Raw genomic sequence first — 25762 nt, 5'->3', positions numbered from 1 at the left:
ATAGGTATCCCGGATATCTCGACGTTGTTCATCCTAGCTAGCTGGTCCCGTTGCTGCAACTCATCTTCCAATGACGATATCGACTCTTTAGCTGAGTCTAGGTCTTGTTTTAATTTAGGAATCAACGCCGTTTTGTTTTCATTTATTATTAATCTATCCTCAATGTCACTGAAACGAGATTCCATTTCACTAAATTTTTTATTAATTTCCTGAATGCTATCGGTCACTCTTTGAATATCTGACCTCATGCCAACAAAATCGTTCCTGAATGCTCGCAGCTCCTTTAAAACTAGAGAAATATTTACTTCACGGGTGCTTGTCGATTCGTCACTATCATTAGCTGCGATGCAGCCGGAAGCTAAGTTGTCGCAAGATATGTCAGCCTCGACTGGGAGCTGCTCGAACTGTCTACGGGTTGGTGTCTCATCGCCTCGAACACGTCTCGTAGCCATTACACAAGAAGGGCATAGCCAGTTATGTTTATTGGCAGTATAGGTGTTCAACGTCATATTTATACACTTATAATGATAGCATCCCTTACAGGTAGCACAGGCTAATACCTCTCCTCGGTTTATTTTATTGTTACACGCTAAACAATTCATTATGTTAATGTAAATTTTGTGATTATGGTATTTAAACTCTATTGAATATATGTATATTCAATTGATTTTGTGCAACCACTAGTTTGTTATAATTATGAATACAAAGATCGAAAATTTGAAACTGTTTTTACTTCACAATTCCCCTGAGAGACGTCTCTGAGTAGTTTAGTGTAGGTGACACTACTGCGTAGTTTTACTCTTTGTTCGTTGACGTAGCGTACAAGGCGATGACGCGAGATTGAGGCACGCACGCAATTATCATACTTAGGCTGCGCGCGCGATAGCGGCGGAACGGTGAAATTCACTCGCGGGGCGCGAACACACAAAATATTCGCAGGTAGTTACGCACTAAGACCTTTAACACTTATTTGCATAAATTCGATATAAAAACACACTGTAATGCACAACAAAATAATAATTTGATAATTTGGAAAGTTATAATAGATTACGTTACAAATTTAATAATAAATTTGCAATATTTACACTATAATGAAAATTGTTTATAGGAGCTCGTACAAAGACTGATCTACCAGATTACCGTTGCGGCAAAGATGATGTGATGTGATGTGATGATGATGATGATTCGCCGAAACATCCATGTCCGGTGAGAACCTGCACCAATCTGCACCAATCTGCGTGGCGCTCTCCACGTGCCCTGGCTTCCGCACGGCACCTGTAGGTCTGCTCGAGGACGGACGCCTCGAGCTCCCAGGGTGCGGATCCAGCCAGGGCGCATGCCGCCGCTCCGGAAACCGTCCGGTACGCCCGAATTGCCCTCACCGCCATTAGCTTCTGCGGCCTGCGCAGAAGCGGCCGCAGTCTGGTGGTGAGGGCCTCCGCCCAGATGGGCGCCCCGTAGAGGGCCATGCTCCGTATGACGCCAGCATAAAGCCGACGACATAGGGAGCTGGGTCCCCCCACATTTGGCATAAGGTGCCCAAGCGCCGCCGCGGCGGACACGAGTCCAGGGTGAGCCCAAGATACTTTATATGAGGGCTCACCCCGATCCTCCTACCTCCAACCTCCACCCAGGAGCCGGGCGGAGGCCCTCGACGGAGGCCATAGAATGCTATGACCTCTGTTTTGTCGAAGGCGACCGTGAGCCCCAGCTCCCCAATGCGGTTGACCACTAAGGCGCTTCCCTCCGTGGCCAGTCGCGACGCTACCCCCCAATCCCGCCCCCGGGCGTGCTACGCAGATGACACCCAGTCCAACGGGGAGAGATCCTCGGAGCACGTAGTCGTACCCGAGGTTCCATAATAGCGGGCCCAGAACCGAGCCCTGTGGAACCCCGCGGCACATGCTCCGCTCCCTCATCTCCCCGTTCCGGTCAAGGAAGGAGATCTTCCTCCCGGTGAGGTAGCTCGGCACCACCTGCCTCAGATATTGAGGCAGGCGGTGGAACTTTAGGGCCTCCTCGATGATGGAGAACGGGAGACTGTTGAACGCGTTGGCGATGTACAACGACACCGCCACAACAATCCCCCGCTCCGCCTTGGCCCTCCTCACCTGTCCCCTTAGCTCCGCTATCGCATCGATGGTCGAACGCCCAGCCCGAAATCCGAACTGGTGCGACGACACATCGGGGTCCACACTGTCGAGGTGCTCGATGATGCGGGCAGCGAGCACTCGCTCGAAAAGCTTACCCGCCTCATCGAGTAGCACGATGGGCCGATACGCTGATGGGGACTCGACCGGACGCCCTTCCTTCAGGAGGAGGCAAAGGCCTCCTTCCACACCTGGGGACTCCCTTCCACTCCCCGACGCCAAACTGGCATCGAAGAGCTTCAATACGCGTTCTCCCAGGTGTTCCAACGCAAGTGCCAGGACTTTCCCTGGCACACCGTCCGGACCGGCGGCCTTTCTTGTGGCTCTGAGCCGGTCCGCTGCCGCCTTTAGTTCCTCCTGTGTGTTGAGGAACTGTATCGGCCTGTTCCGGCTCCGCAATTGGCGGAGCCATGGAGGGAGGAGAGAAACTCTCATCCCCTCCGGGAACAGGCCAGCCACCACTTGACCGAGGAGCTCCGTCTCCATCGTCTCGGCGGGGGGCGCCCGGTGCTGCAACTTGTTGCGCACCATCTTGTACGGGCGTCCCCATCCAACGTGGCCCCTGCTGGGCCAGATCTTGGGCCCGGCTTATGCCGACTCGGAGCTCCTCTTGCGCCGCCCTATAGGCGGCGTGGTGTTTCTCCTCCTCCTGGGGCGTGTGACGCCTTCTGCGACACCGCTTGTGCGCCCTCCGCGCGGTGTTGCTGGCGGATCGCAGAAGCGCGAGCTCGTGCGTCCACCAGTAGACCTCCCTCTTGTTGGGAGGCCTGCCGCCGCTACGGGGCATTGCGGCATCGCAGATGGCAGTCAGATTCCTTCTGAACCCGACTGCCATCTCGTTCGAATCCACTTGGGGGGAAGCGCCCCATGCGGCCACGATAGCCGCCTCCGTTGCCCTTTCGACATGGAATTTGGCGAGGACCCAACGGGGAAACCCCTCTCGCCCTCGCCCTCGCCGTGCAGGCGCCGTCATTGACGCCTGCGAGGAGGAGACCCTGAACCTTATGTATACGTGGTCCGAAAGGGTCTCCTCCCCTCCAGCACCCGCCAGTCCTGCACTTGTGAGGCTAGGGTGGGGGTCGCGAACGTTATGTCCACGATGGAACCCCCCACCTCCTCACGCAGGTGTTGGCGGTGCCGCGGTTGGCGACGACCAGGCCATTGGCCGTCACCCACGCTTGCACCGCTCGCCCCTTGGCGTTGGGCAAGCGGCTGCCCCAAGCCGGCGATTTGGCATTGAGGTCGCTCATTATTAAATGCTATCCAGATGTTGTACCATCGTTAACGCTTGGTGGCACGCCTCTTAATAGAGTTGATAGGTTTAGATATCTTGGTCACGTTATTACTGACAGCATGAAAGATGATCTAGATATTGAAAGGGAGCGCAGAGCGCTGGCTGTGAGAGGAAACATGCTGGCCCGTAGATTCACTCGTTGTACAAAAGACGTGAAAGTTATGCTTTTCAAAGCTTTTTGTCAGTCAATGTACTCGAGTAGTCTATGGGTTAGATATACACAGCGTACATACAATTCAATACGAGTACAATATAATAACATCTTCAGGATGCTGTTGGGACTGCCACGGCACTGCAGTGCATCCGGCATGTTTGCTGAAGCGCGAACAGATGACTTTTATGCCATCAGGCGTAAAAGAGTGTCATCTCTGCTAAAGCGAGTGCGTGACAGTGGCAATGGCATCCTGAGGATGTTTGCCCATCGTTTTGACTGTAAAATTTTAAAGTTTTGGGTAAATATTACAACGGGTCAAATTAAGCAATAATTGTGCATTTTCCAAATTTTAATATTTAAATTTTCTGTCAATATATTCAAAATTCAATGTAATCATACTAACATAGTTCTAAGGTTTTCTTTTGTAACTAACACTATTATCTTATGGGCTATGGCCTGAAATAAATGGTTTTATTATTATTATTATTATTACCAAAATATTCGCCGGGGCGAACCTCGTCACGACCGAGCTGAGCCTCAACAAGAACGGCTCAAACTCGGCCATTGGGCGGTTGGGCGAAAAATAAACGCCCACTACCGCCACCCCTCCTCCGCACACTGCCTCCACGTAACCGGCTCCCCTCTCTTTTACGATGAGAGGGGGAGCCGACGACGGCGTGACGATAGCCACGACGCCGTCCATGTCCCCAGCCCAGTTGGAATGCCTGGGAACGTAGTACGGGTCCGCGGCTACCGCAACGTCCACTGACCACTGCGCTGTGGCCTGCATGAACAAATCCTGTGCTCTGGCGCAGTGGTTCAGGTTCGTCTGAAGGAAGTTGAGTTCAAGCCAGTCCATCAATAGACATCTCAACTTCCTCCACTGGCGCAGGTACCGTCGCTGCGGTGGAGGTCTGGTTCCCTGGGGCCTCCTAAGTCTTCATTGGGGGAGGGCGACACGCCTTCCCTCCTATTATGTGCGCCGCCGGCCGACCAAGATCGGCGCAGACGGAGCACTTTGGCTTCGCCTGACATCCAGCCGCCCGGCACCGGTAGCACAAATTGCTCCGGACCGAGCTCATTGGGCAGCGACGTCTTACGTGACCGATGCCCATGCAGCGATAGCACCGCATAGGCAATATTCAAGCACTCTGACGTGTGCAGTGCCCCACCCCACCCGGAACTTTGTGGCGACCACCGCCTTGGCGACGACGATGGGGCAGCGTACGACGACTGCCCCGCGGCCGTCCGCTCCGGTGGCGATCGCGCCCACCCCAACCTGATGAACGGAGCATGACCCTTTCGCCGCCACGGCCGCACGCACCTCCTCGGCCTCGACGGAGTCGTCGAGGTCGGAGATGCGCAGCTCCACGCATTTTATGGACCGTGTAACCGCGACGTCGTCGCCCAACACTTCCCGGAGTCTGGAGGCCAGGCGGTCTGCCTTTTCGTCTCTGGCGGCGCCCGGGACCTCCAAAATGCGGGCCCCGGTGGCGGTCTCCCTAATATGCACGTCTTCTTGGCTTGACGTGCACGGGAGATCGTCTGAGCGTACGTGACTCCCTTTTCTAAGGCCGCCGGCTGCAGAGTGAGAACCACAGCCGTTGATCGTGGCCGAGGAGGAGAAATGGCCTTCCTCGGCTTAGGCTGGGCCCTCGTCGCCGCGGGCGCGGCAGCCGCCTTCGCAGCTGCCTGTCTCGCCATCTGCCACCTCCTTCTCTCACGACTCCTTTGAGTGACGCTCTCCACCAGCGTCGACCCTTCTAAATGTGGCGTCGGTGGCGGTGCTCCGGCCCCTGTTGGGACGCGCGGAGTCGCCTTGTAACTGGTCGGCTTTGCTGCCGGCCTCGGTGCAGGCACCGAGACCAGCTTCGCCAATGGTCTGGCGGGCGGCCCCGTCCCTGGCACCCACCTGGACGTGACTGGCTGCGCCGCCCTCGGTACTGGCGTGGGAACTGGCATCAGCAGCTTTGGGGTGCGTGCAGCGCGCGCAACCTGTGCTGATGCAGTTACACGTGCACCAGCGGCCACCGCGTATGTCCGCGATGTTGCCGGAGGGCAGACGGACGGAACCGCTGCTCCCTGTGACTGCGCCAGTGCCGCCCTCTGTCTGTCTGCCGCCAAAGGCGGCCCCAAAATCGGAACTTAACCTAACTTTTTTTTTTATTACTGTGAGGAAAATGCGTTACGCATTCCCCGCCGCTGGGAGACGGCGGGGATATGTGGGACTCTCTCCTGTGGACTATGTCGATCCCCAAGAGCATACCCACTAAAAACCTCACGATGTTCCTGCGCTGGCGCTGGAGCCGCGGGGTCCCTTTCGGATGCTACCGCGACTCCGGTGGTGCTGGTCCGTCTTTGTGCGGAGCCCTACACCATCGCCCCCTTAATCATGGGGGCGACCTGCACGGAGATGCCCCGGAACATTTGGGGCATCTACCGGCGGCGGAGGCCTGTGCAATGCAGGGGCAGGATCTCTCAACCCCGCACCCTGCTGGCCTCCGCTGATGGGACGCAGGCGGTCGGCGAAGAGCCGTCGCGTGCGTCCTCTCCGCCGACGCCGAATGGGGTCCGAGAGGGCGCTGTCTTCGCGGACCCGTTCGGCTGTCTCCTTTTGCGACATCACGTCCTCGCAGAAGGAGACCATCGCCTGCCATGACCTCTCGCTTCCCAGCATGGCTCTGACTATGCTGGGCAGTGAGAGGTCTCGTCCCACCACCTCTACGAGATCCCGGCGCTGCTGGCTCCAGGTCGGGCACACCTCCAAGGTGTGCCTCGCCGAGTCTGTAGCAGCGCCGCACTCGTGACACTCCGGGGAACTTAACCTAACCTTTTTTTATTTAACCTAACCGAACCTAATCGTGTTTTTGCGATAAACATACATTATTCGGTTTTCGGTGCAATGAAAATTCGAACAAACGTTATTTCGGAAAAAATATTCGAGTTTGTGATAGGTTACCCGTTACACTATCCATGACACTGATCTGGTACACTACTGTAAACATTGACTTACAATTATATGGACGTCGGGTCCGCGCTAAAAAGTGTCCGCACTTGTAAGGCGCTAAAATCGTATACAGAGCGCCAAACTCCGCTTTAGTCTTCATTTGTTCGACTGACAGCGCGATACTGCGATGACATTACAATTTAAATTTCGAATAGGTTGACTTGGCACATTTTTTTCGTGGTTTTTGTATTACACCCGTCGTCCATTTATTTGTAAGTCAATGACTGTACATGTTAGGATTTTTTAACCGACGTCATAAAAGCACGAGATTCTCAGGTTGTGACATTTGTGAACCGATTTCGACGGTTCTTTTTTTGTTTTAAAGAGGCCGTTACGGCCGCTTTCTATATTTGATCCTGAATCTAAGATTGTTTTCTATCCAGATTTTATTCGATCCATCGATCGCTGCCGAATATGTCTATCTCGGCTCTAGCACCCTTAAAAAAAAAGGATCAGTCGTAAATTTACTCCCTCTCTGACGTTTAGTTCCACGCAATCGGAGGAAAAGATCATTTTGGCAAAAATATAAATTAATTGCAAACTTTCAAGTATAAAATATTTAAACCGTAAGTACGGCAAGAATAACGTGTTTCGAGGAACTGAACGGAACGTCAATTGTCCAGAACGGAACGTTTATTGTCAAACGAGCGGGACGGCCATCTAGGATGGAAAAAAATAAAGGGACGGCGCGCGGCGGCGGCGGCGAAATGTTAGTGTCAATTTATGTTTTGTTGATGTTTCTTCGTATTCGTGACGTGATAAACAATCTCAATTATAAAAATACCGTTTTGATTTGACTTTGATAAACAGCATTATTTCAGTTAAAACAAATTTCTATGTAAAATCTGATGTTTTGTTCAGCCTAAATTTGGATGTAAATTCAGCGTCAGTTAAACTTACCATGAAGTTTATACGCCTAAACGTTCTTGAGGACACAAGCTGCTCTTGGTAGCTGTCGCTATTATCCCAGTCCGATAACTGAGCAAATGTTCAAGTTCACAGTCGCTATCATTTAAAAATAACATCCATTTTTACACGATTACACAGTACAATCGGTCAAAATTGGAGGATCGCTACTATAGATCGAACACGTGCAAAATCCGATTTGTCAAAACTATGGATTGGATATTGAAAGCGCACGACTGTCACTACCATACAAATATCAATCTAATAATGCCATACGCCCTCCCACAGATAGATTGAAACAAAAGATCGGAATAACGATCCATCAATCGGTTATTGAAACAGTAAAAATAGGATTTGGATTGATTATTCAAGCTTAGATAGCAAATTATGGATTGAGATTGAATATAGAAAGCGGCCGTAATAAGTAGTAGTCCCATTTACTTCCAAGGGCGGCAAATTAAGGATTGAATCCGGTTTATTGGATTTCACTCACTTTCCTGTAACCAGTTTCAATAAAACTTGGCAAATACATGTAATTGCACAAACTTTTGGTGTCGGTTTTTTTTTTATAAAAAAATATATTATAAAAAAAATATCATATTCTATTACAGATACGAAGCCGAAATTAGTAGGTTTATCTTATCAGTAATGCTTTAAAAATTATAATAATTAAACAAATTATAATAGTATTATTATATTCATTGATTAAATTCACCATTATAATTATAATAAAATGTAATATAAAAACGTGTTATCTATCATGCGTCGGCGTCGGTACTGTACGTTCTTGTGGCTGCCTATTAATTTACAATTTTAATACTTCATCACATTCTTTTGGTGGGTTCTTAAAGGCGCTACACACTTGTGCCATAAGTGGTTTGTTGTAGTCACATTCCTGACCGTTGATGAGGACGTAAGGCATGTATTTAAGATGCCGTTTCAAAGTTTCCTCCGCGTACACTTTTAGCAGCTGAACAGCCTTGTCGCTCTTGGCGCAAGTCTTGATTGGTGTCGGATTAACGGAACGGGATTTCCCGCACTGAAATTATAGAATGTCGTTGTACATGATTGACTGAGAAGTACGGGTAGTGTTGGGTAGTCTTCCGAAAAGTTTCAAATAATTTAAATATCAGGAAAAAATTCAGAAAAATTGGAAAATTATAATTCGAAGGCTCGTATTATGCCCTACGTTTAGATATATCTTTTAATGTTATATTTATCATGAATTATAAAATAAAATTGTACCGACATTGCTAAATATAATTTTTTTAAACCCTGGATGGCTTGTTTTCACAAGTTCTCGTAGATAGAGTTCAGTATTTTTGACTTTCGATAGGTGTCACTGTTAAATGTGAAATTTAATTTGTTTTTTTTTTCAAAATGAATTTCCATTTTCCATTCCATGACCCAACACTATAGGTAGGGGGAACTATGGGGGGAACCCAAACACTGGCTTCTGCGACTCTCACAGTTAAGAAATCTAGAGTGTATGGACAAACAGTAGTGGCCATTTTCTTTCGAGATAGTCATCGACTGTTTGCCGATTTAAGATTACATAAAAATCTTTTCAAACGGAACGGGTTGAACATTATTCATTTCGACAAACTTTATTTGTGGCATTACTATTATAATTTTTCTTTACTTCATAATGATAAAATAAATTTTTATTTGTAAATACCTCATCAGCTGCGTTGTCTGTAGAGCCACCATTCATCAAGCAAGAGTTGAAATTGACGTAATCGATCGGGCTTTTTAGAATATCAATGGCGCATGCGTGTAAAGCATTTCCATAACATTCGTCAGGACCATGCTGGCAGTGGAAAGTAATCGTTCCGGATACGTCATCCATCTGTTAAGTTGAAAATTAATTACTTACGAAGCTTGATGTGGGGGCGCTAGAAAAGTATTGGCTTTTTATACCAATTTTCGCGTCGTCAGCAGAAAATTACTTTTCTTTAGAATTTTGCGTGTTTACATCTAATATGTCAGTCTTTGCTTGATCAATTGCTCAACTGGTGATCGTAAATCGGCTTTATTTTGAACGCATTATCACACAAAACACAAGGAAAAATAATGAAGGAAAGAGTAATGAATTTTTTTTTATGAAAAGAAAAACGTACTCAAAAGTTTGTGGAATTACATTTATTTGCTAAGTTTTATTGAAATCGGTTGATGGAAAGTGTCCGAAAACATGGTGAAAACCATTTTACCCTATTCATCCCCTGATTTACCACCCTTAGAGGTGGAATATTTTCCTCTTTTTCAACTGAGACTACTGTTGAGGTACCTCCTTTCCAAGTAAAAACAAGAACTATCGAAACAGATTTATAAATAGAAAGAGTTATCGCGTAACATACAATCGAAAATAATGCAATCGAATTGAAAACCTCCACCTTTTTTTAAAGCCGGTAAAAATAAATAAATTAGAGGTATTAGTGACATCGTAACTAAGGTAACTTTACTTTTGAATACGGTTTTTTATTTAAAAAAATATTCATTACTATTTCCTTCATTATTTTTGCTTGTGTTTTGTGTAACAATGCGTGCAAATACGATTTACAATCACCACTTGCTAATACGTAGCGCTCGTTGATTTTTCTGTCGTAACTCGTTTCTAAAATATTACAAATTTTATCGCAATATTAAAAACTTAAACAATGATCCTCCGGTTACTTATCTATACATCGAATAGGCTTAAGTTTAGCGGATTATCACAAAAATCCCCAATTTGTCAGGAATATGATTTAAAAATAACTGAACCGTATCTGGCTCACAAAGCCACATTATTATTTTAACTTATGGATAATTCGAAGGCTTATTCACAATAATTTAGTTCTGAATTTGTATTCAGTTAAGTGATAGGTATATATATAGATAGTACAAGTAAAAAACAACTTTTTCGTGGCTCAGTATTATTGAGAAGAACAAACAAAAGAAAAAAAGAAAATATACTGTTTTCTTTGCCTACAGTTGCATCATATCTTGTATTCATCATCATACGACTTCTTTTTTTTCTAGTTTTTCTACCTCTTGTTGCACATTCCGTAGTTTTTGCCTGCCCCATGTGACAGGCGGATGATATGGTGTACGTTTACTGCACTCTGTTCCGCGACTGACCATTCGCGACTGCGACCGCGTGCAATATTTTTATGGCAAATCAGTCACAAGAAGAATTAAAATTTTCTGTACAATTTTTTTACGCGTTCTCTAGCGATTATAGACACTATAAACTCTTGATAGAGGTAATCGTGCAACACGGTAGGTAGTTGGTAGTTTGTTTAAAAAATAAACATTAATATCGTACTAACTTGTCCATTACCAAAGGGATAGGTTTCCAGATCCAAGTAGTCATGTAACTTTTGAATGGTAGGAGACAGTTGAGTTGTGTATTCGTGGATACAACCCGGACACAGGCATTCGTAGAACACTTGAAGTTTCACAGTCTCGGGTCCCTAAAAACCAATTCCCTATTTAATTATAATGTAATTTGAGGGACATTAAACGAATATGTATCATCTTTAATCGTATTGTAGGTACCTGTCCTGGAGGTTCACAACTGTGTGCTCCTGAAATAAAGAAATTATTGGTGTATTATTAGAAATCATTTCATTTTACTACACAGATAGAGTTTTTTTATAATATCAAGTGACGGCACGAACAAGCAGCGCTCCTGATGGTAAGCTACACGCCTGGCATTATCAGTTGCCGTGCCCTCAGAGTTTTAAATCACAAAGCTCAAGTACGCTGATTCCGGCTATTTAGATGCTACTGAAGAGCTGATAAATAGGTTTGAATGGTTGCCATATCTGGTTATAAGGTTCATCTTTGACCTTCGCAAATATGACCGAATCTCGCAATATCACAGTCAACTCAACTCGACTCCGCAGGAATTTGCATACTATATACTCTATAATATTCTGGACAACCCTATGTCTCCCAGGTATTTGAAAGAGCGTTTCGGTTTTCTCAGGTCCCAGGATAAGCCCTGTCGCTCTCTCGTTAAGTCTCAGTTATCTTTTCCATCCTTCGATTCCGGTTTTTATTCTCACCCCTTCACTGTTCATGCGGTCAGGCTTTGGAATGCACGTCCTATTACTGTTCATGATAGTATATCCTTAGCAATTTCCAAAATGAGAGTTAAGGAGGACTATTTATCGACTGTTCCATCCATTTTGCAGGTATTATATATGTGTAGTACGAAATGTGTATTTATCTAGGTATTCCCCTTGAGACATAAGTTGACAAGTGCCATGCGTCTGTAATTTCACCAGTGCCCTTACCCTTCAAAATCCGAACGCAGTAATGTTTACATTACTGCTTGGCGGCAGAAATGGGTAAGGTGGCAGTACTTCCCTAAACGAACTGTTTCACAAGGAGCTCTACTGCTACTAAAAGAGTTGCAGATCGGAAAACAATTCTTCATCGGATTTTTTTATTGTTAAAATTATATCCTTAGGAATAATTAGGTATATCACATCTTTAAATTAATCAATTAGCGCAAAATTTGTGTAACCCCGTCTCTATTTTTTTTCTACAATATTACTTAATAATGTCGTATTAAATGTATGGGAGCGTTTAGCGTTAAGATTTTGGATGTTTCTAGTTTGATTTTTGAAAAGTTCTTTGTCAAATGATGTCATGAAAATTGTAATGAAATTTCCTTTTAATTGAAAATTGTCATGAAAAATGTGATGAAATGTCCTTTTACTCATTAGGTGACGTTCTTTCGATATCAGTTCAAAGATATCTATTATATTTACGGAATAATCGCCCGGGCACACTATACTACGCAATGTCGAAATAAACTTTGAAGACCCTAATTAAAATTAAAAAAGATTTTATTAATTAAATTTAAAAAGATTACTTCCCAAACTGGCGTTGGGGCTGCATCTGGGATCTATGTATCAGAGGACCTTGCCGCTGACCTATCGAGGCTTGTTTTTTAAAAGACGCGCAGTGGATTTAAATTTATTGTACGTCGTACGTAGTTCCTCCAATCATCTTAAACAGGCAACAATCACTAACCAATGTGTAATTAATCTAATCTTCATCATCATCAACTCATTTATACGTACTACTGCTGGGCACGAATTTTCTCTCAAGCGAGAGTTTAAGCCACTAGTTCGCCACGCTGGCCCAATGGTAGTTCCGAAGGTTTCATCACGACGTTTTCATTCATCAAAAAGGTCGTGGTACAGAAGAATGGCAACATTTCGTGTATTTTGTGACCCAGACCCAGACCTATCAATACTTGTGATTCATTATCAAAGCATCAAAAAAGCTAATTGAGTACAGCCTGTAGAAGCTGGGATTATAAAGTTGATATAGGTTATATTTACGACATTGTCCTGTATTGGCTTAAGATGTTAGTTCGTGGTAGTAGAAAACAACAAGTTTTCAGTTTGTTCCCAAAAATAATAAAGAACTTGCTGAATATTACCAAATCCGCACAACTCTGCCACATTTAATACAACTTATCATGTTCTGCAGCAATGAAATGAATAAAAATTAATCTGCCCAAATGGCAGAAATTTGCCACAAATGGTCACATTGTTCTCAATATCAATGTGACATTGACAATGGTAAGAGGCCGACCTCTTGTCAAAACGTTCCTTTGCTATAGTCGTCACCAAATAACTTAGACTATATTTTTTTCCATCCTCTAAGCCAAATAACTTAAATAAGAGGGCAAATTTGACAGCTAAAGAAGACAGTATGAAGAAGATAGTAGAAGAAGATCGTATGTAACTTTGAATGCGATAAACGAAACATTAAACTAACAATTATTAACATAATTGAGTTTAAAAAAATATATAAATATTATTGAAACATTATGTATTATGATAAGACTAATTTGAAGTACTATTTTTGTAGGAATTACAATATAAAATGCAATTTTGAGTTGCTCCGAAATTTCCTGAAAACAATTCGGTCCTAAAGCAATTATCTTGAAATAATAGTGTTGTAAGCAATTAATCGTCGAATTTCACCGAGTCACTTTGATGTCTCGGAAAAAATATTGACTTATTAAATATTAAAACGAAAATGTACAAAATAGGTGTATTTTAATTAATTATGTGTATAACATCTCTGCCTACACCTTTTGCAAATAAATGTATAATGTATCAAATTTAAAAGAGTCCCGTACGTGGAAGTTAAATGTGCGCTTGCGTTTTGGTGTATTTTTCTTGTGACTCGGCTTTGCTCTTAGACTGTTCCTGTTTTCTGAATTATGAACATTATTTGAGATTGTTTGTTGCTGACATGGACAACTTTTAACTTATTGCCAGCCGAATAATTGAAAATTTATAAAATCCTTGGCAATTCAATCTTTTTATGTAGTTGTTTTATCGACGAACATACTTATTTACACTAAATTCTCGTAATAAACTATTTATGAATTCATCGGAATGTGTGATAATTTTACGAAAATGAGAGGAATTGCTACGGAATTGCAAGGAATTCTGTAAATGAATTGCTTTTAACAGAATTGCACAATTTGGCCTTTTAGGCCCCCTGAACAACAATGAACCGAAAAATATTCTAAACAATTACAAGTTCTTAAAATTTTGAATCGATTTCTTGCAGAAATCGTATAATGTGATTACCGATATGATTAGTCCACATCTTATTTGGTGACGACTACAATTTTCATTATCTCTCATTTAAATATTGTTTAAACATTTTCGCCACATTGTGTTTTATTTTTGACTTTATGTCATTACTGTTTAATTGATTATTTCATTAGGTATTTTATAGCTTTAATGTTTTATATGTGTACTATAAAATACTCAACACTTTAGTTAGGTAAACATTCAATCATACTTAAAATAAAACGTTGTACGTTAGAACGTTACCTAATCTGTGGTCGAACTGTGTCAATTGCGTTGTGTTATTGCATCTATTCTTAAATACATTGTTTCACAATTTCTGTATTCCCGGCTGTTAAAAATATACAAAGATATATATTTATTGATAACTAGGCATAGACTTAAACGCAAAATTATACTAGCAAAGTCCATGAACGGATCTTCGTTGATTTTATAATTATTGGGTCAGCTTTCGCCACCCTTCTTTCAAATGAAATTTCAGACGAATTCCGAGAAACTCAGAGGCGGTGGGTCAAGCCATTAGTCTACCACGACTGCATTAATCTAATAGTTAAAAAGATTTAATTTTTGAAACAGACAAAATAAAGTTTCACAATATAGACGTTACTTACCGCAATTAATATTGTAGATAAATGAAAACAGAAAAAAAATTATACACATCATTGTCACGAGTACACGAATCACTTATGTATCTATATAAAAGTTTCCATTTTTATATATTTTAACTAAGTAATTTAGACAATGTGAAAATAAATAACAGGTAGCACTTAATATATACTTTACTGTTGTATGAAAATATCTTGCATTATTCAAATTAGTCTGTAAAAATACATAAAACATAAGTATTTCAAAAGTGCATTCCTAATCATGTAAGTGAAAAAGTAAATTTTTTGTTGTGGTTTGTTTGCACTGTGAGTGTCGAATGAGGAGTCACGGATTCGATTCCCGGTAGGACTAATTTGGGAAATTAATTTTTCTAAATTAGTTCTGATCTAGGTTTTCCGGGTAGTACCCCGTAATGAATTCCGTTGCCCTGGTAATCATATCATATCATTATTGTTACAAGAATATATACAACACGGTCTGCTAACTCGTTCTGGAGTTCGGTTGGTAAGAGCTGTGGCTCCGGTGTTGCAATAGACGCTGGTTCGAGTCAAGTTAGGTCGAAAGAATTTTTCTTTGTGTTGTTCGATCTTTGTATCAATAATAATTACGAAAATGAATTGCTTTTATAGGCAATTTAGGATAATGTACTCTTTTGGAAATTTGTTTTCAGTTGTAGAGGAACTCCTTGATTTGGTAGCAGTAGAGCTCCTTGTGAAAGAGTTCGTCCAGTGAAGTACTTATTTCTGCCGCAAAGCAGTAATGTAAGCATAACTGCGTTCCGGTTTGGAAAGGTAAGGGCATCGACATCATAACCTAAGGTTAGGTTATGATGTCGATGGGTAAGGGTGCTGGTGCAATTACAGGCATATGGGACTTGTCAACTTACGTCTCAGGGTGACGGACTCAGTGGCAGTGCCCCGAAGATCTCTCCGAGTGGCACTGTATGTCGTTTACCACTAGGCACACGACTTGTTCATCCTGTTACTTGGTATTATAAAAAAAAATAACCTTTTTTAATATTTGTATTATTAAAATTTGTATCACGGCTATATTATCTATATAGTGTAATCGTGAAAAACTAAAATTCATTTACTCTACAGATGAATTTTTGAATCTTATACGTAATATGACGTTGATGTTTTTTTAATCGGAAAATTATTATTGACATTTTAATTTTGTTGCGTTGGAAATATTTATTTGTAGGTTATGATGTTGTGAATATAATTCCAATATTAAAGTCAGACATAATATTAGCTAAGAACGTCATCAATTGTATACCTCTAATACTCACCGTTCCTATACTCGTTTACGTATTTGGTTCGTACGCCTTAAGGCGCAGCATAGGGGACCTCTATAAAATTGAACACCATGTATTTCATGTATATACGTTGACGAATAAATGTATTACAATTGATTCGAATACATAAACATTGTAAGGAGTTTAAATCATATACATCCGTACGTATCGACTAATGCAGACTGCTGGTCACAATGGTAAAGCGGCTTGTCGGCGGCTTTGTACTCTCGTTGAAATTGAGTTGCTCCCGTCGTCGCCACAATACCGACTTGTAAGGAAGTAAGCTGATACCATATTGCACTGATTCGTAGCTTTCTCGGTACTTATTGGACTTAAGTTTGAGTATGATGCTTTATCTTTTTAAACTCTAATGAGACTGGTACAATGTATTCTTTTAATCTCCGTTTTGCATTTCAGCTATGTACCATTTAATGAAGGTATATTTGATGTCATATGTCTTGTCAAAGGTTGCGTTAGCAAAGGACCTTTTTAGATAATAGGTATGATCTCGATATAATATACCTATATCGTCTTAGACAGGTATAATTATAATAAATAAGGTTAGCAGGTATGTGGTTAGCAGTCACTATCATATCTACATATAAACTCTTAAGACTCAGCAATCTATAATGGGAAAAGCGCTAAACACACAATGTACATTAAAATGTACTAAATATAATTACATTCTTCAGGTCCAAGCCAGTATGCCTTCAGTTTAACCTATTTTTAAGTGACTTTAAAAATGGAGGAGGTTCTCAATTCGATTGTGTTTTTTTTGTATCTATGTTACGGGGTAATTCAGTAAATTCTCTAAATTCTATAAATTATAATATAATATATAATTCTATAAAAACTCCTTAAACTCGTGAACTGATTTTGATGATTAAAGCCGCTTGTATTGATTTTAATAAACATGTTATATATGTATTTACTAAAAACTTAAAATAAAAGTTAGTGTCTTATTTTATTTCAGTTATTCCATTTTACTTTTACTGAAAAAAGCCAAATTTAGAAAAAAAAACCAAGGCGCTGCGTTTTTTTTGTTTATTTTCAAAATGTGAAAAAAAAACATTTGTTTTTTTTCAAGTTACAACACTATGTACACGGCGCCTTGAGAGCTTAATCATCATCATATATATACATCATAATATATACAATAGGTAAACAATAAAAGATGATCATTACTTCAACTAACGAGCAAAATAAAAAGTTAAAACATTTGTTTGTCGTTTTAGTTGTAAACGGAAAAGCATAGACGGATGGACAGCAGACGACGGGAGGCTGATTCTAATGAGATTGCGCCCCGCCTGATTACAAGAACGGCTAAATAACACGATTTGCCGCCTCGCCTCGCTCTGTCGTCCAATTTAAATAAACGGGCCCGGTTAAAAATTGTGCCAGGAAAGTCGTATACTTTATATCTCAGGGTAAATTAAAACATCTGTTCGAAAATCGCTGAATTGTGATAGTATGAATATTAAAGAGAAAAGACGAGTAATTATATATATCAAACTTCAAGTTACAGGCACATGGGACTTGTCAACTTATGTATCAGGGTGACAGCCACTGTGGTAGTGCTTTTCAGATCATTGCAATTTAAAGCTCTGAGTGGCACTGTAACTGTTATGGACAGACGTGTAGCTTACTATCAAGCGCACGATTTGTTCGTCCCGTCACTTGATGTTATAAAATAAATAATTAAATAAAAAGTAGTAATATTTCACATTGTAAATTGTGTACAATAAAATAACAGAAATTTTATCATTCTGCACAATCAACATCTGCAACGATTGCAAGATCAGGCGAGACTCTAATTAAAAAGTTTTCAGTTTGCACTGTGCTGTACAGGAGTTTCGATTCCGGACGTGACCTATCTCTTTAGATTTTATCTCGGCTCACTCACCTGCCCAAACAGAGCATGCTGCATTTTATCCTATATCAACTGACCCAAATATGCTACATTCATCTTTTTCAGCTCAATTGGAAATGTATTTTATTCATTTCACGTTTTTCGTTTCACTGAATAGTCAAATATGTAGCATTTTTCAGATCAAACTTATTTTAGTTCCAGGTTTTATTTTCGGATTCACTGCATTTGCCAGATGTAACATTATAAAGAGTGCAGAAGCTAGACTTCTGAAAATTGTATTATAAATATATACTAACACTTCTAATGTCAAAATCAACTTAATTTCTATATTTCTTATAATTATTAACACAACGATCGATAGTTATTAACACAAAGAAAAATTTTTTCGATCCGGCTGGATTCGAAGCAGCGTCTTCATGCATATCATGGCAAACGTTCTCTCAACTGAGCTACGCAACGAACCACCAGACCTTACAAACGGAAAGAATAACAAACTTTCATAAAAAGTAATTGAATATATAAAACATCGTGACATTCTAATTCTAAAAAACTTAAAAATTCCATATTTCTCATTGTTACTATTGCACACAGGTAAACAGCAGGAATAGTTCTACTTGTACCGTCTTCAACATTTTGCCGGGATAGTTTTACCAGTAAATTAAAGCAGCCTCAACATCCCGTTACAAATACCTATTGTGAAAACAAACTGAATATTAATTTTTATGATTTCCATCGCTTCTTCGTAAAGACTACAATTGCACAAACGCTTCGATTGCTGGGAAATGGATGCTAACTTAAGAAATGACGTTGGTTGAGAAAATGTTCGGTATTGTAGTTGAAATGGTACAGGCCGATGGCTGCAATTCAACAAGTTCAACTTAATAATAACTCAGACTGGCTGAAAATCTCTTGCTATCGATGTTTCCAACTATGCCGTAGCTACGAACTCTTTCTAAACTAGCTAAAATGTTAGAATTTTTAACTTAAAATTTTTCAAAATAATTCTTACTATAAATAGTAATGAAAATGTAAACAATTAGTAAATAAGCAAAATGCCTAAAGTATATATTTTAAAATAGTGTTAACGGAAACTGGGTGGAATCCAATAAACCGGATTCAACCCCTATTTTGCCACTTTTAGAGGTGAAATGGTTTCTTCAAATTTGAATGGACCACCTCTGAGCTATAATCATCGAAATCTGTTCACAAATTTCGGTGTAATCCTGTAACATACACAAATGGAATCGATTTGAGAACTACCTCCATATTTGTAAGCCGGTTAAAAATAAATTGAAAGTTAGTATTTTTAAAATCCTTCCGGAATTGTATTATACCTTGCACACGTTTGAGGGAAAGTTTTGACGCTGACGAATTGACCATATTTTTTACACATGTTCAGTCTACGGAATTGTACAGCATTTATAACTCATAAGAAAACAAGAACATTTCAAAATTTCTTTCTTATACCATATGGCAGGCAAAGCAAAAATAGATATGTTTCAGCTTTTCAACGAGGTTTCACAACATTCATTTCAATTTTTCATTTCACCGCAGATAAATAAAGCACTCACCTAGGCACCGGTGGCGGCGCTCGCCAGCTGACGACCTTTTCACAACCAACCTCATTCATAATCTTCATCAAATCTTTTTTAAATTTTATTTCCGCGTAGAAATGTCTTATCTAAGACTTCCTTGTGCTAATGAGGGTTTTCTATATTTTTATTAAAACACATATTTAAAAAAATATCATTGGCTAAAACTCTATTCGCGAAGAGTATTGATATAATAAAGAAGTGAAGAAGATAAAGTAATACAAAATATGCAAATATCAGAGTCAATAACAATTATAATTTTTTATAAACTAATATTTAATTCTTTTTACGAATTTCATGCGATAAAAGTATTTTTGACATATGAACACTCGGTCATTTTATGATACTGAACTACATGTTTGGCAAGTTGGACGGCATTCTTAAGTTAGCCAAAATATCACAATGTCTGAAGACCCGTCTATATAATCAGTGTGTTCTGTCTACCATAACTTACGGTGCCGAGACATGGACACTCACGCAGGAGGCTGTGTATAGGATGAGAGTTGTACAGAGAGCCATGGAGCGTGTCATGCTCGGTATCAAGCTTATAGACCGTGTTCCCAATGTCCTGGGGGTCTACTCTCGATCTCCGTCCGACATCCGTCCGAAACAATTACTGTCAAATGAGTAATAAAAATTAAAAGACAAGTATCAAGTATGAAGCTTCATTCGCATCACGCGTCCTTTCATTTGGTCAAGTATTGCTTATTTGGCAGTAATTGTTTCGGACGGATGTCGGACAGAGATCGAGAGTAGACCCCCAGATTCGCAGCCGAACAAAGTAAAGAACGTGGGGACCGCATCACGAAGCTAAAGTGGAGCTGGGCAGGACACCTGATACGGAGACAAGATGACAGATGGAGTAAGGCGATAACTTAGTGGCTTCTAAGGATTGGATACAAGAACGTCGGGCGTCCAGCGGCGAGATGGGCGGACGACGGGGCGAACCTGAATGAGATTAGCACGAGACCGTGATGAGTGGCACAGAAACTTGGAGGACTATACCCAGCAGTGGGTGAAGTCAGGCTGTATAGTATGATGATATGATGAACTACACGTACATGCTTATAATAGTGCTATAATTTGCTTGTGTAGTCAATTTGTAATATATGTAAAATTATATGACACGTCATGACAAAAATTGCATTACGTTACAATAAAAGCGTACCTAACTTGAATGTTACATTTATTAGGTGCGTTTCTTTCAATAACATGTAAAGAACGTGTATATTTGTAACATCTGGTGAGTCTCATGGTTGGAATTAATGTCTCGTCGAGGGTTTCCCTTACCGAGTTAAATATTAATTAGATATTGGCCGTGCAACCGTCGCTACTCAGCTAGACAGCTACGTAGCGCTACGATTTCCATCCACCCCTTTTGATGGTACTTTCCTAGAAAAAGAACTTTACAAACATCGTCTATACTTACATAATAAATTAAATTATAGTCGTAATATGTATAGGGTAAGATAATTTAAGAACTTAATAATATACATTTTAAAATATATTCACAGTTATTTTACGTACACAAATAAAAATTATTTTATATATAAGAGAGTGAAGGAAAATAAAAATTGTATACAGAACCTAACAATAATCTGGTATGTATGTTGTAGAAATTAAATCTGAGAATACATATTAATAAGCTTTATTAATTTTGTTTTCGTTTTTTTTTTCGGCCACCTACAATGTGATGTGTGGTGTAAACTTATTTGATAACAAAAGAGAATATACGAAAAAGTTTACCGGGTACTAAGTAGGTTTCCAGTAGTACATTAAATACCATCGTACCAGAATGACTGCGTCTCAGGTCAAACAGAGCGTCCTTCTGGCTTTGCTACTAACTGCCTTACTCGGGATATTTAATTAGTGCCAATATTCTGCAGAATATTCGAGAATCTTGCACAAAATTTTCGTAAGCTTATACCGTATATGTAACAGCTAATAACTTGTTGTAATAAGGTCACATCTGCCAACTTGACAACCAAAATGACAACTTTTTTTCGGAGTTATAAATATTCACATATTACATAAAATGTTTAATTTAGTTCATAATATTATTTTTGACTTTCATGTGATTAAAGCAGTTTTACTTTAGTAGCAGTCTCCTTGTGAAAGAGTTCGTCCAGGGAAGTACTGCCATCATATCTCTTTCTGCCTGATTGAGCATTACTGCCTGCCGGTTTAGAAGGGTAAGGGTGCCGGTGAAATTACAGGCACATGGGACTTGTCAACGTATCTCTCAGGGTTACGGGTGCAGTAGCAGTGCCCATAAGATCTTTGCAATTTAAAGCTCTGAGTGGCACTGCAACACTGTTACGGATAGGCGTGTCGCTTACCACCAGGCGCATGACTTATTTGTCCTGTCACTTGGTGATATAAAAAAAGCATTTTTTTTATGTTTTCACTGGTGTTCAGGTTTTTTGTATTCCAAATTGTTTAAAAATAACGAGATCATTCACAAAACTTCAATCAATTTAGTAACTATTGTAGGCGAGAAAACATGCATGAAAACAAGCGTTTGTTAAACAACCAATGCCGACGAAAAACAAAATATTGTCTTTCAAATATGTAACTCGTAGCAAATGTGCCCGTGTGATGTAATCGAATGAATATTCAACCGGCTTGCCCGGATCTAATGAGATTTAGTTTCAATTAGAGCGAGCTTGAGTCGATCGTAATGACATGATTAGTATTCGCTTTATTTGCTACCCGTCTAATGAAACTGGGAACAAATACAACGACATAGTAATGCCTTTGTTTTACAGATATTGTCTGGTGAGTTTAGACAAATCTGTTTGAAACCGTATTGTGTGTCCAGCGGCTACCATTAAGACAAGGGTTTCAGGGTGGCATGCAGGGTAATGGAGTCCACCACCTATTTCCGAAGCCAAGCAATAATGCGAGCATTACTGCGTTCCAATTGGGCAGGGTAATGGAGCTGGTGAAATTACAGGCACGTGGGACTTGTCGACATTGATCTCAGGGTAACGGGTGCAGTAGCAGTGCCCCTAAGATCTTTGCGATGTAAAGCTTTGAGTGGCACTGCAGCTATTATGGATGACGTGCCGTTTACCGTCATGCGCACGACTGGTTCATCCCGTTTCTTGGTATTTTAAAAATCAAATTAGGGATTTCACTGTATTATGAATAGTAGACAACAGATTTTTTCTTTTTTGACGACTTCGGTGGCCCAACGGTTTACACTGTGGGCGTTGGATGCGGAGGTCCCAGGTTCGATTGCCGGTAGGACCAATTTGGGAAACGATTTTTTCTGAATTGGTTCTGGTCTGAGTATTCTGGGACGTGAGTGTGAGTGAATTCCCCAGAGTGAATTCCATTGTTCTGGTACCTAATCATAGTACAGGAAACTCCTTAGTTTGATACCAGGTAATTTAATGTATGTAACATTACTCTGCCTGGTGCACCACCGAGAACGGAACCAATTTAAAAAAATAATTTTCCCTAATTGGTCTGATGGATAGTTGCGAAATATATTAAATTTGAATGTGGTTCCTTTGAGGTTGTAAATATATTTTCCTTCGAATTAGGTAAGTAAAGTACCTATAACTCTAGTGCAATTGCAGTATTTATTTGGTATGTGTAAGTGAACTAAAGGTAGTAGTAGGTAGAGTCATGTACTAAAGGATAAACCATTTTGAGGATTTTTGTAATTTTATGCAAATTACGTAGACACATTGTTCCCTTAAAACGTTTGTAACAAATTTTACGCGGGGATAAGAACCAAACAAAACCGACAGCATTATTATTTTAAGACCGACAGGTCCAAAACTATATTTTTAAATCACACTTCACTTTTGATTTTTTACAAATAATAAGTATATATACAGTCTAAGGATCCATATGTGATCATACGTCAAAATTGCTTTATCGCATGACAGTCACAATTAACCTTAGAGGATGGAAAAAAAATAAAAGAAAGGAGCTGCCCTAACTACGGAATGAACGTGCATACCAAAACCAGAGAACAAAAAAGTAATTCTAAACAAAAATTGAACGAACAATTGGCGAATTTCTTTAGTGTCGTAACATAATCCACCGATAAGTCATTATCGACATGCGAACATTTAATTAAAGTAGATCAATAATCCATTTGGGAATATTTTAGGTTATATGGGAATATCCGGGAATATCACATGACATTTTGAATTTATTGTTTTGCGTTTACAAATACTCAAATATTACGAAAAACGAATTCGCACAGAAGAAAATAATATTTGTAATTTCTCGACGAATTTTTATTAATACTGAATTGTTCACACTGTCAATATTTTTGTCCATTTTATTACAATACATGCGAATAATTCAATAAAACACTTGGAAAAACATTTGCTTTGACATTTGATGTACTTCCCTTTGACAACCGTAACATGTACACAAACATGCAAATAACACAAACTATTATATATAACATCTTAGACTATGGAAACCAAAGGACATGCTTTAATGACATATATAAATCGGACGTTATATGTATATGATGCATTTAGACGTTGAAAACATAAACATTTTATTGTCTTTGTTTAACTACTGCGTGCCGTCGTAAGCCAAAAGAGATAGCACTACATTGATTTATGTCAAACACGGGAATCGAAAATACGTAACGTCATTTTAAATGCCAACTGTCCTCATTTTGCCATTTTTGTTTCCGGTTGTGAAAGGGAAGTACATCAAATGTCAAAATCAATATTTGGCCAAATGTTTTAGTGAATTATTTGCATGAATTGTAATGAAATTGACAAAAATATTGACGGTGAGAACAATTAAGTATTGATTAAAATGCGCCGCTGCGGCATTAAGGTGTGCGGCATTAGAAAAGGCGGAAACCAACCGAATGTTACATTACACATATGTTATTTTTTTGTCTATAAATCATACAATAGCCCAAATATCATGCAATTAGAATCATTTAAGTAGTTTATTCATAAGTCTTGAACGAATTTTGCTTTGGTTACTTTAGATTGTCTGTTTCTTAGTATATTTTGAAGTTTGCTGATAACGATTATTTTTAGATAGTGTTGTTCTTGTAAGCAAACATATTATGGATATTCTGTTATTTAAACAATTTACTACGAGGTTTTTATTATTTCATTATTAATTTTTTAAAGGTGTTAAGCTTTAAAAAAATTAATAATGAAATAATAAAAAAAGAAAGAAAGAATGGTTGGAAATTATAGGACTGCCGAACATAAACATTGATCGAATACCATCTTCGTTTGTTCGCTCCATTTTGAAGAGTCAAATTTTAATAGAACTGAATGTAACTAAATGTAGATTACATGATAATGCAATTCCATAATTTTGATTAAAATGGCTCATTACTTGCCTAGTAATAATAGCCTAGTATTAATCATACTTTGATTACAGTAAACTATACAAATTTGCAAATATAAAAAACAGTTTCAACATTGAAGCCCTACATTTGGATGTCGATATTGACTTGTCTATGATTATGGTACAACGATAAATCCGTCATTTGTGGTGGACATTTTTGGTTTTGTAGGTACGTTTATTCCGTAGATAGGGCAGCTCCTTTCCTTTATTTTTTCTTAAATGAGGTTTGTTTGGTAAGTCTGTGGTTTCGATAAGAAAAAATTTTGTTTTTTTACATTTATGGTTTATTTTTGTTCTACGTAATCTTCTTTTAACTATGGACACCAATGATATTATACTTGATAGACACCTTGAACTTCCAACAACTTGATATTCCAACTTTTTCAAACCATCAAAAAATAAAAATTTTGTCAAACTGAAAAATAGGCCTCTGTTTCAGTTATCTACCTACCTACCTAATTTGATGCCAATCCGTAAAATATCAGATAAAAAAGTCATATGGGGCTAAATCTGGTGAATACGGGCGGTGCATCAATAGTTTATGCCGTACCCATAAGGCTCAACTCACACTGGCGCAGAGTCGAAGCGTCGCGTCGCTTCCTGTTTTTCAGCTACAACGCCTGGCGACGTACGTCGACGCGCGACGACGCTCGCATTAGTGCGCCGTGTCGCCGTGGGATCCCAGTGTGGTCGGCATCTGACGCCTCACTCACTCACTGCGCTCAAATAACATAACCATATTTGCACCTTAATATAGGCGAAAAACATGTTTTTAAACGCGTAATGACGCGTCGCGACGCTTTGACTCTGCGCCAGTATGAGTTGAGCCTAATTCGACAAGTTTTGATGTTGTAATCACAACATCACATATGTACACACACACACACACACACACACACACACACACACACACACACACA

The 25762-nt window shown here is 40.1% G+C and overlaps 2 protein-coding genes across 2 annotated transcripts; both read right to left on the bottom strand.

Moving 5' to 3' along the window:
• Positions 1 to 2770: 2770 nt before the first annotated feature.
• Positions 2771 to 4457, bottom strand: LOC113229994. Its single transcript, XM_026463700.1, has 3 exons — positions 4092 to 4457; positions 3272 to 3409; positions 2771 to 2926 (listed from the first exon to the last, which is right to left on the bottom strand). Exons 1-3 carry the CDS (start codon positions 4455 to 4457, stop codon positions 2771 to 2773), a joined length of 660 nt encoding a protein of 219 aa, XP_026319485.1.
• A 3787-nt stretch (positions 4458 to 8244) lies between these two features.
• LOC113230438 (gamma-interferon-inducible lysosomal thiol reductase-like) lies at positions 8245 to 14806 on the bottom strand. Its single transcript, XM_026464370.1, has 5 exons — positions 14734 to 14806; positions 11049 to 11077; positions 10820 to 10963; positions 9190 to 9360; positions 8245 to 8550 (listed from the first exon to the last, which is right to left on the bottom strand). The coding sequence occupies exons 1-5, from the start codon at positions 14783 to 14785 to the stop codon at positions 8317 to 8319; spliced, it is 630 nt and encodes a 209-aa protein (XP_026320155.1). The 5' UTR covers positions 14786 to 14806; the 3' UTR covers positions 8245 to 8316.
• Positions 14807 to 25762: the final 10956 nt, after the last annotated feature.

The sequence above is a fragment of the Hyposmocoma kahamanoa genome, unplaced genomic scaffold (assembly GCF_003589595.1).
Source record: "Hyposmocoma kahamanoa isolate Upper Pololo Valley unplaced genomic scaffold, ASM358959v1 63, whole genome shotgun sequence".
Classification (NCBI taxonomy): Eukaryota; Metazoa; Arthropoda; class Insecta; order Lepidoptera; family Cosmopterigidae; genus Hyposmocoma; species Hyposmocoma kahamanoa.
The sequence above is the reverse complement of the archived record's forward strand: the minus strand, read 5'-3'. Positions and strand labels throughout refer to the sequence as shown.

What these genes read in the sequence shown, in the direction of transcription:
- LOC113229994 (XM_026463700.1), bottom strand. Translation starts at nt 4,457, where the DNA reads ATGGACTGGCTTGAACTCAACTTCCTTCAGACGAACCTGAACCACTGC. An exon ending in TCGCCCCGGCGAATATTTTG is followed by an intron (nt 3,410 to 4,091) that starts GTAATAATAATA and finishes ACATCTGGATAG; the next exon opens with CATTTAATAATGAGCGACCT. An exon ending in GCGGCACCGCCAACACCTGC is followed by an intron (nt 2,927 to 3,271) that starts GTGAGGAGGTGG and finishes AATGCCCCGTAG; the next exon opens with CGGCGGCAGGCCTCCCAACA.
- LOC113230438 (XM_026464370.1), bottom strand. Translation starts at nt 14,785, where the DNA reads ATGATGTGTATAATTTTTTTTCTGTTTTCATTTATCTACAATATTAAT. An exon ending in TATCTACAATATTAATTGCG is followed by an intron (nt 11,078 to 14,733) that starts GTAAGTAACGTC and finishes TCTTTATTTCAG; the next exon opens with GAGCACACAGTTGTGAACCT. An exon ending in CAGACAACGCAGCTGATGAG is followed by an intron (nt 8,551 to 9,189) that starts GTATTTACAAAT and finishes CTATAATTTCAG; the next exon opens with TGCGGGAAATCCCGTTCCGT.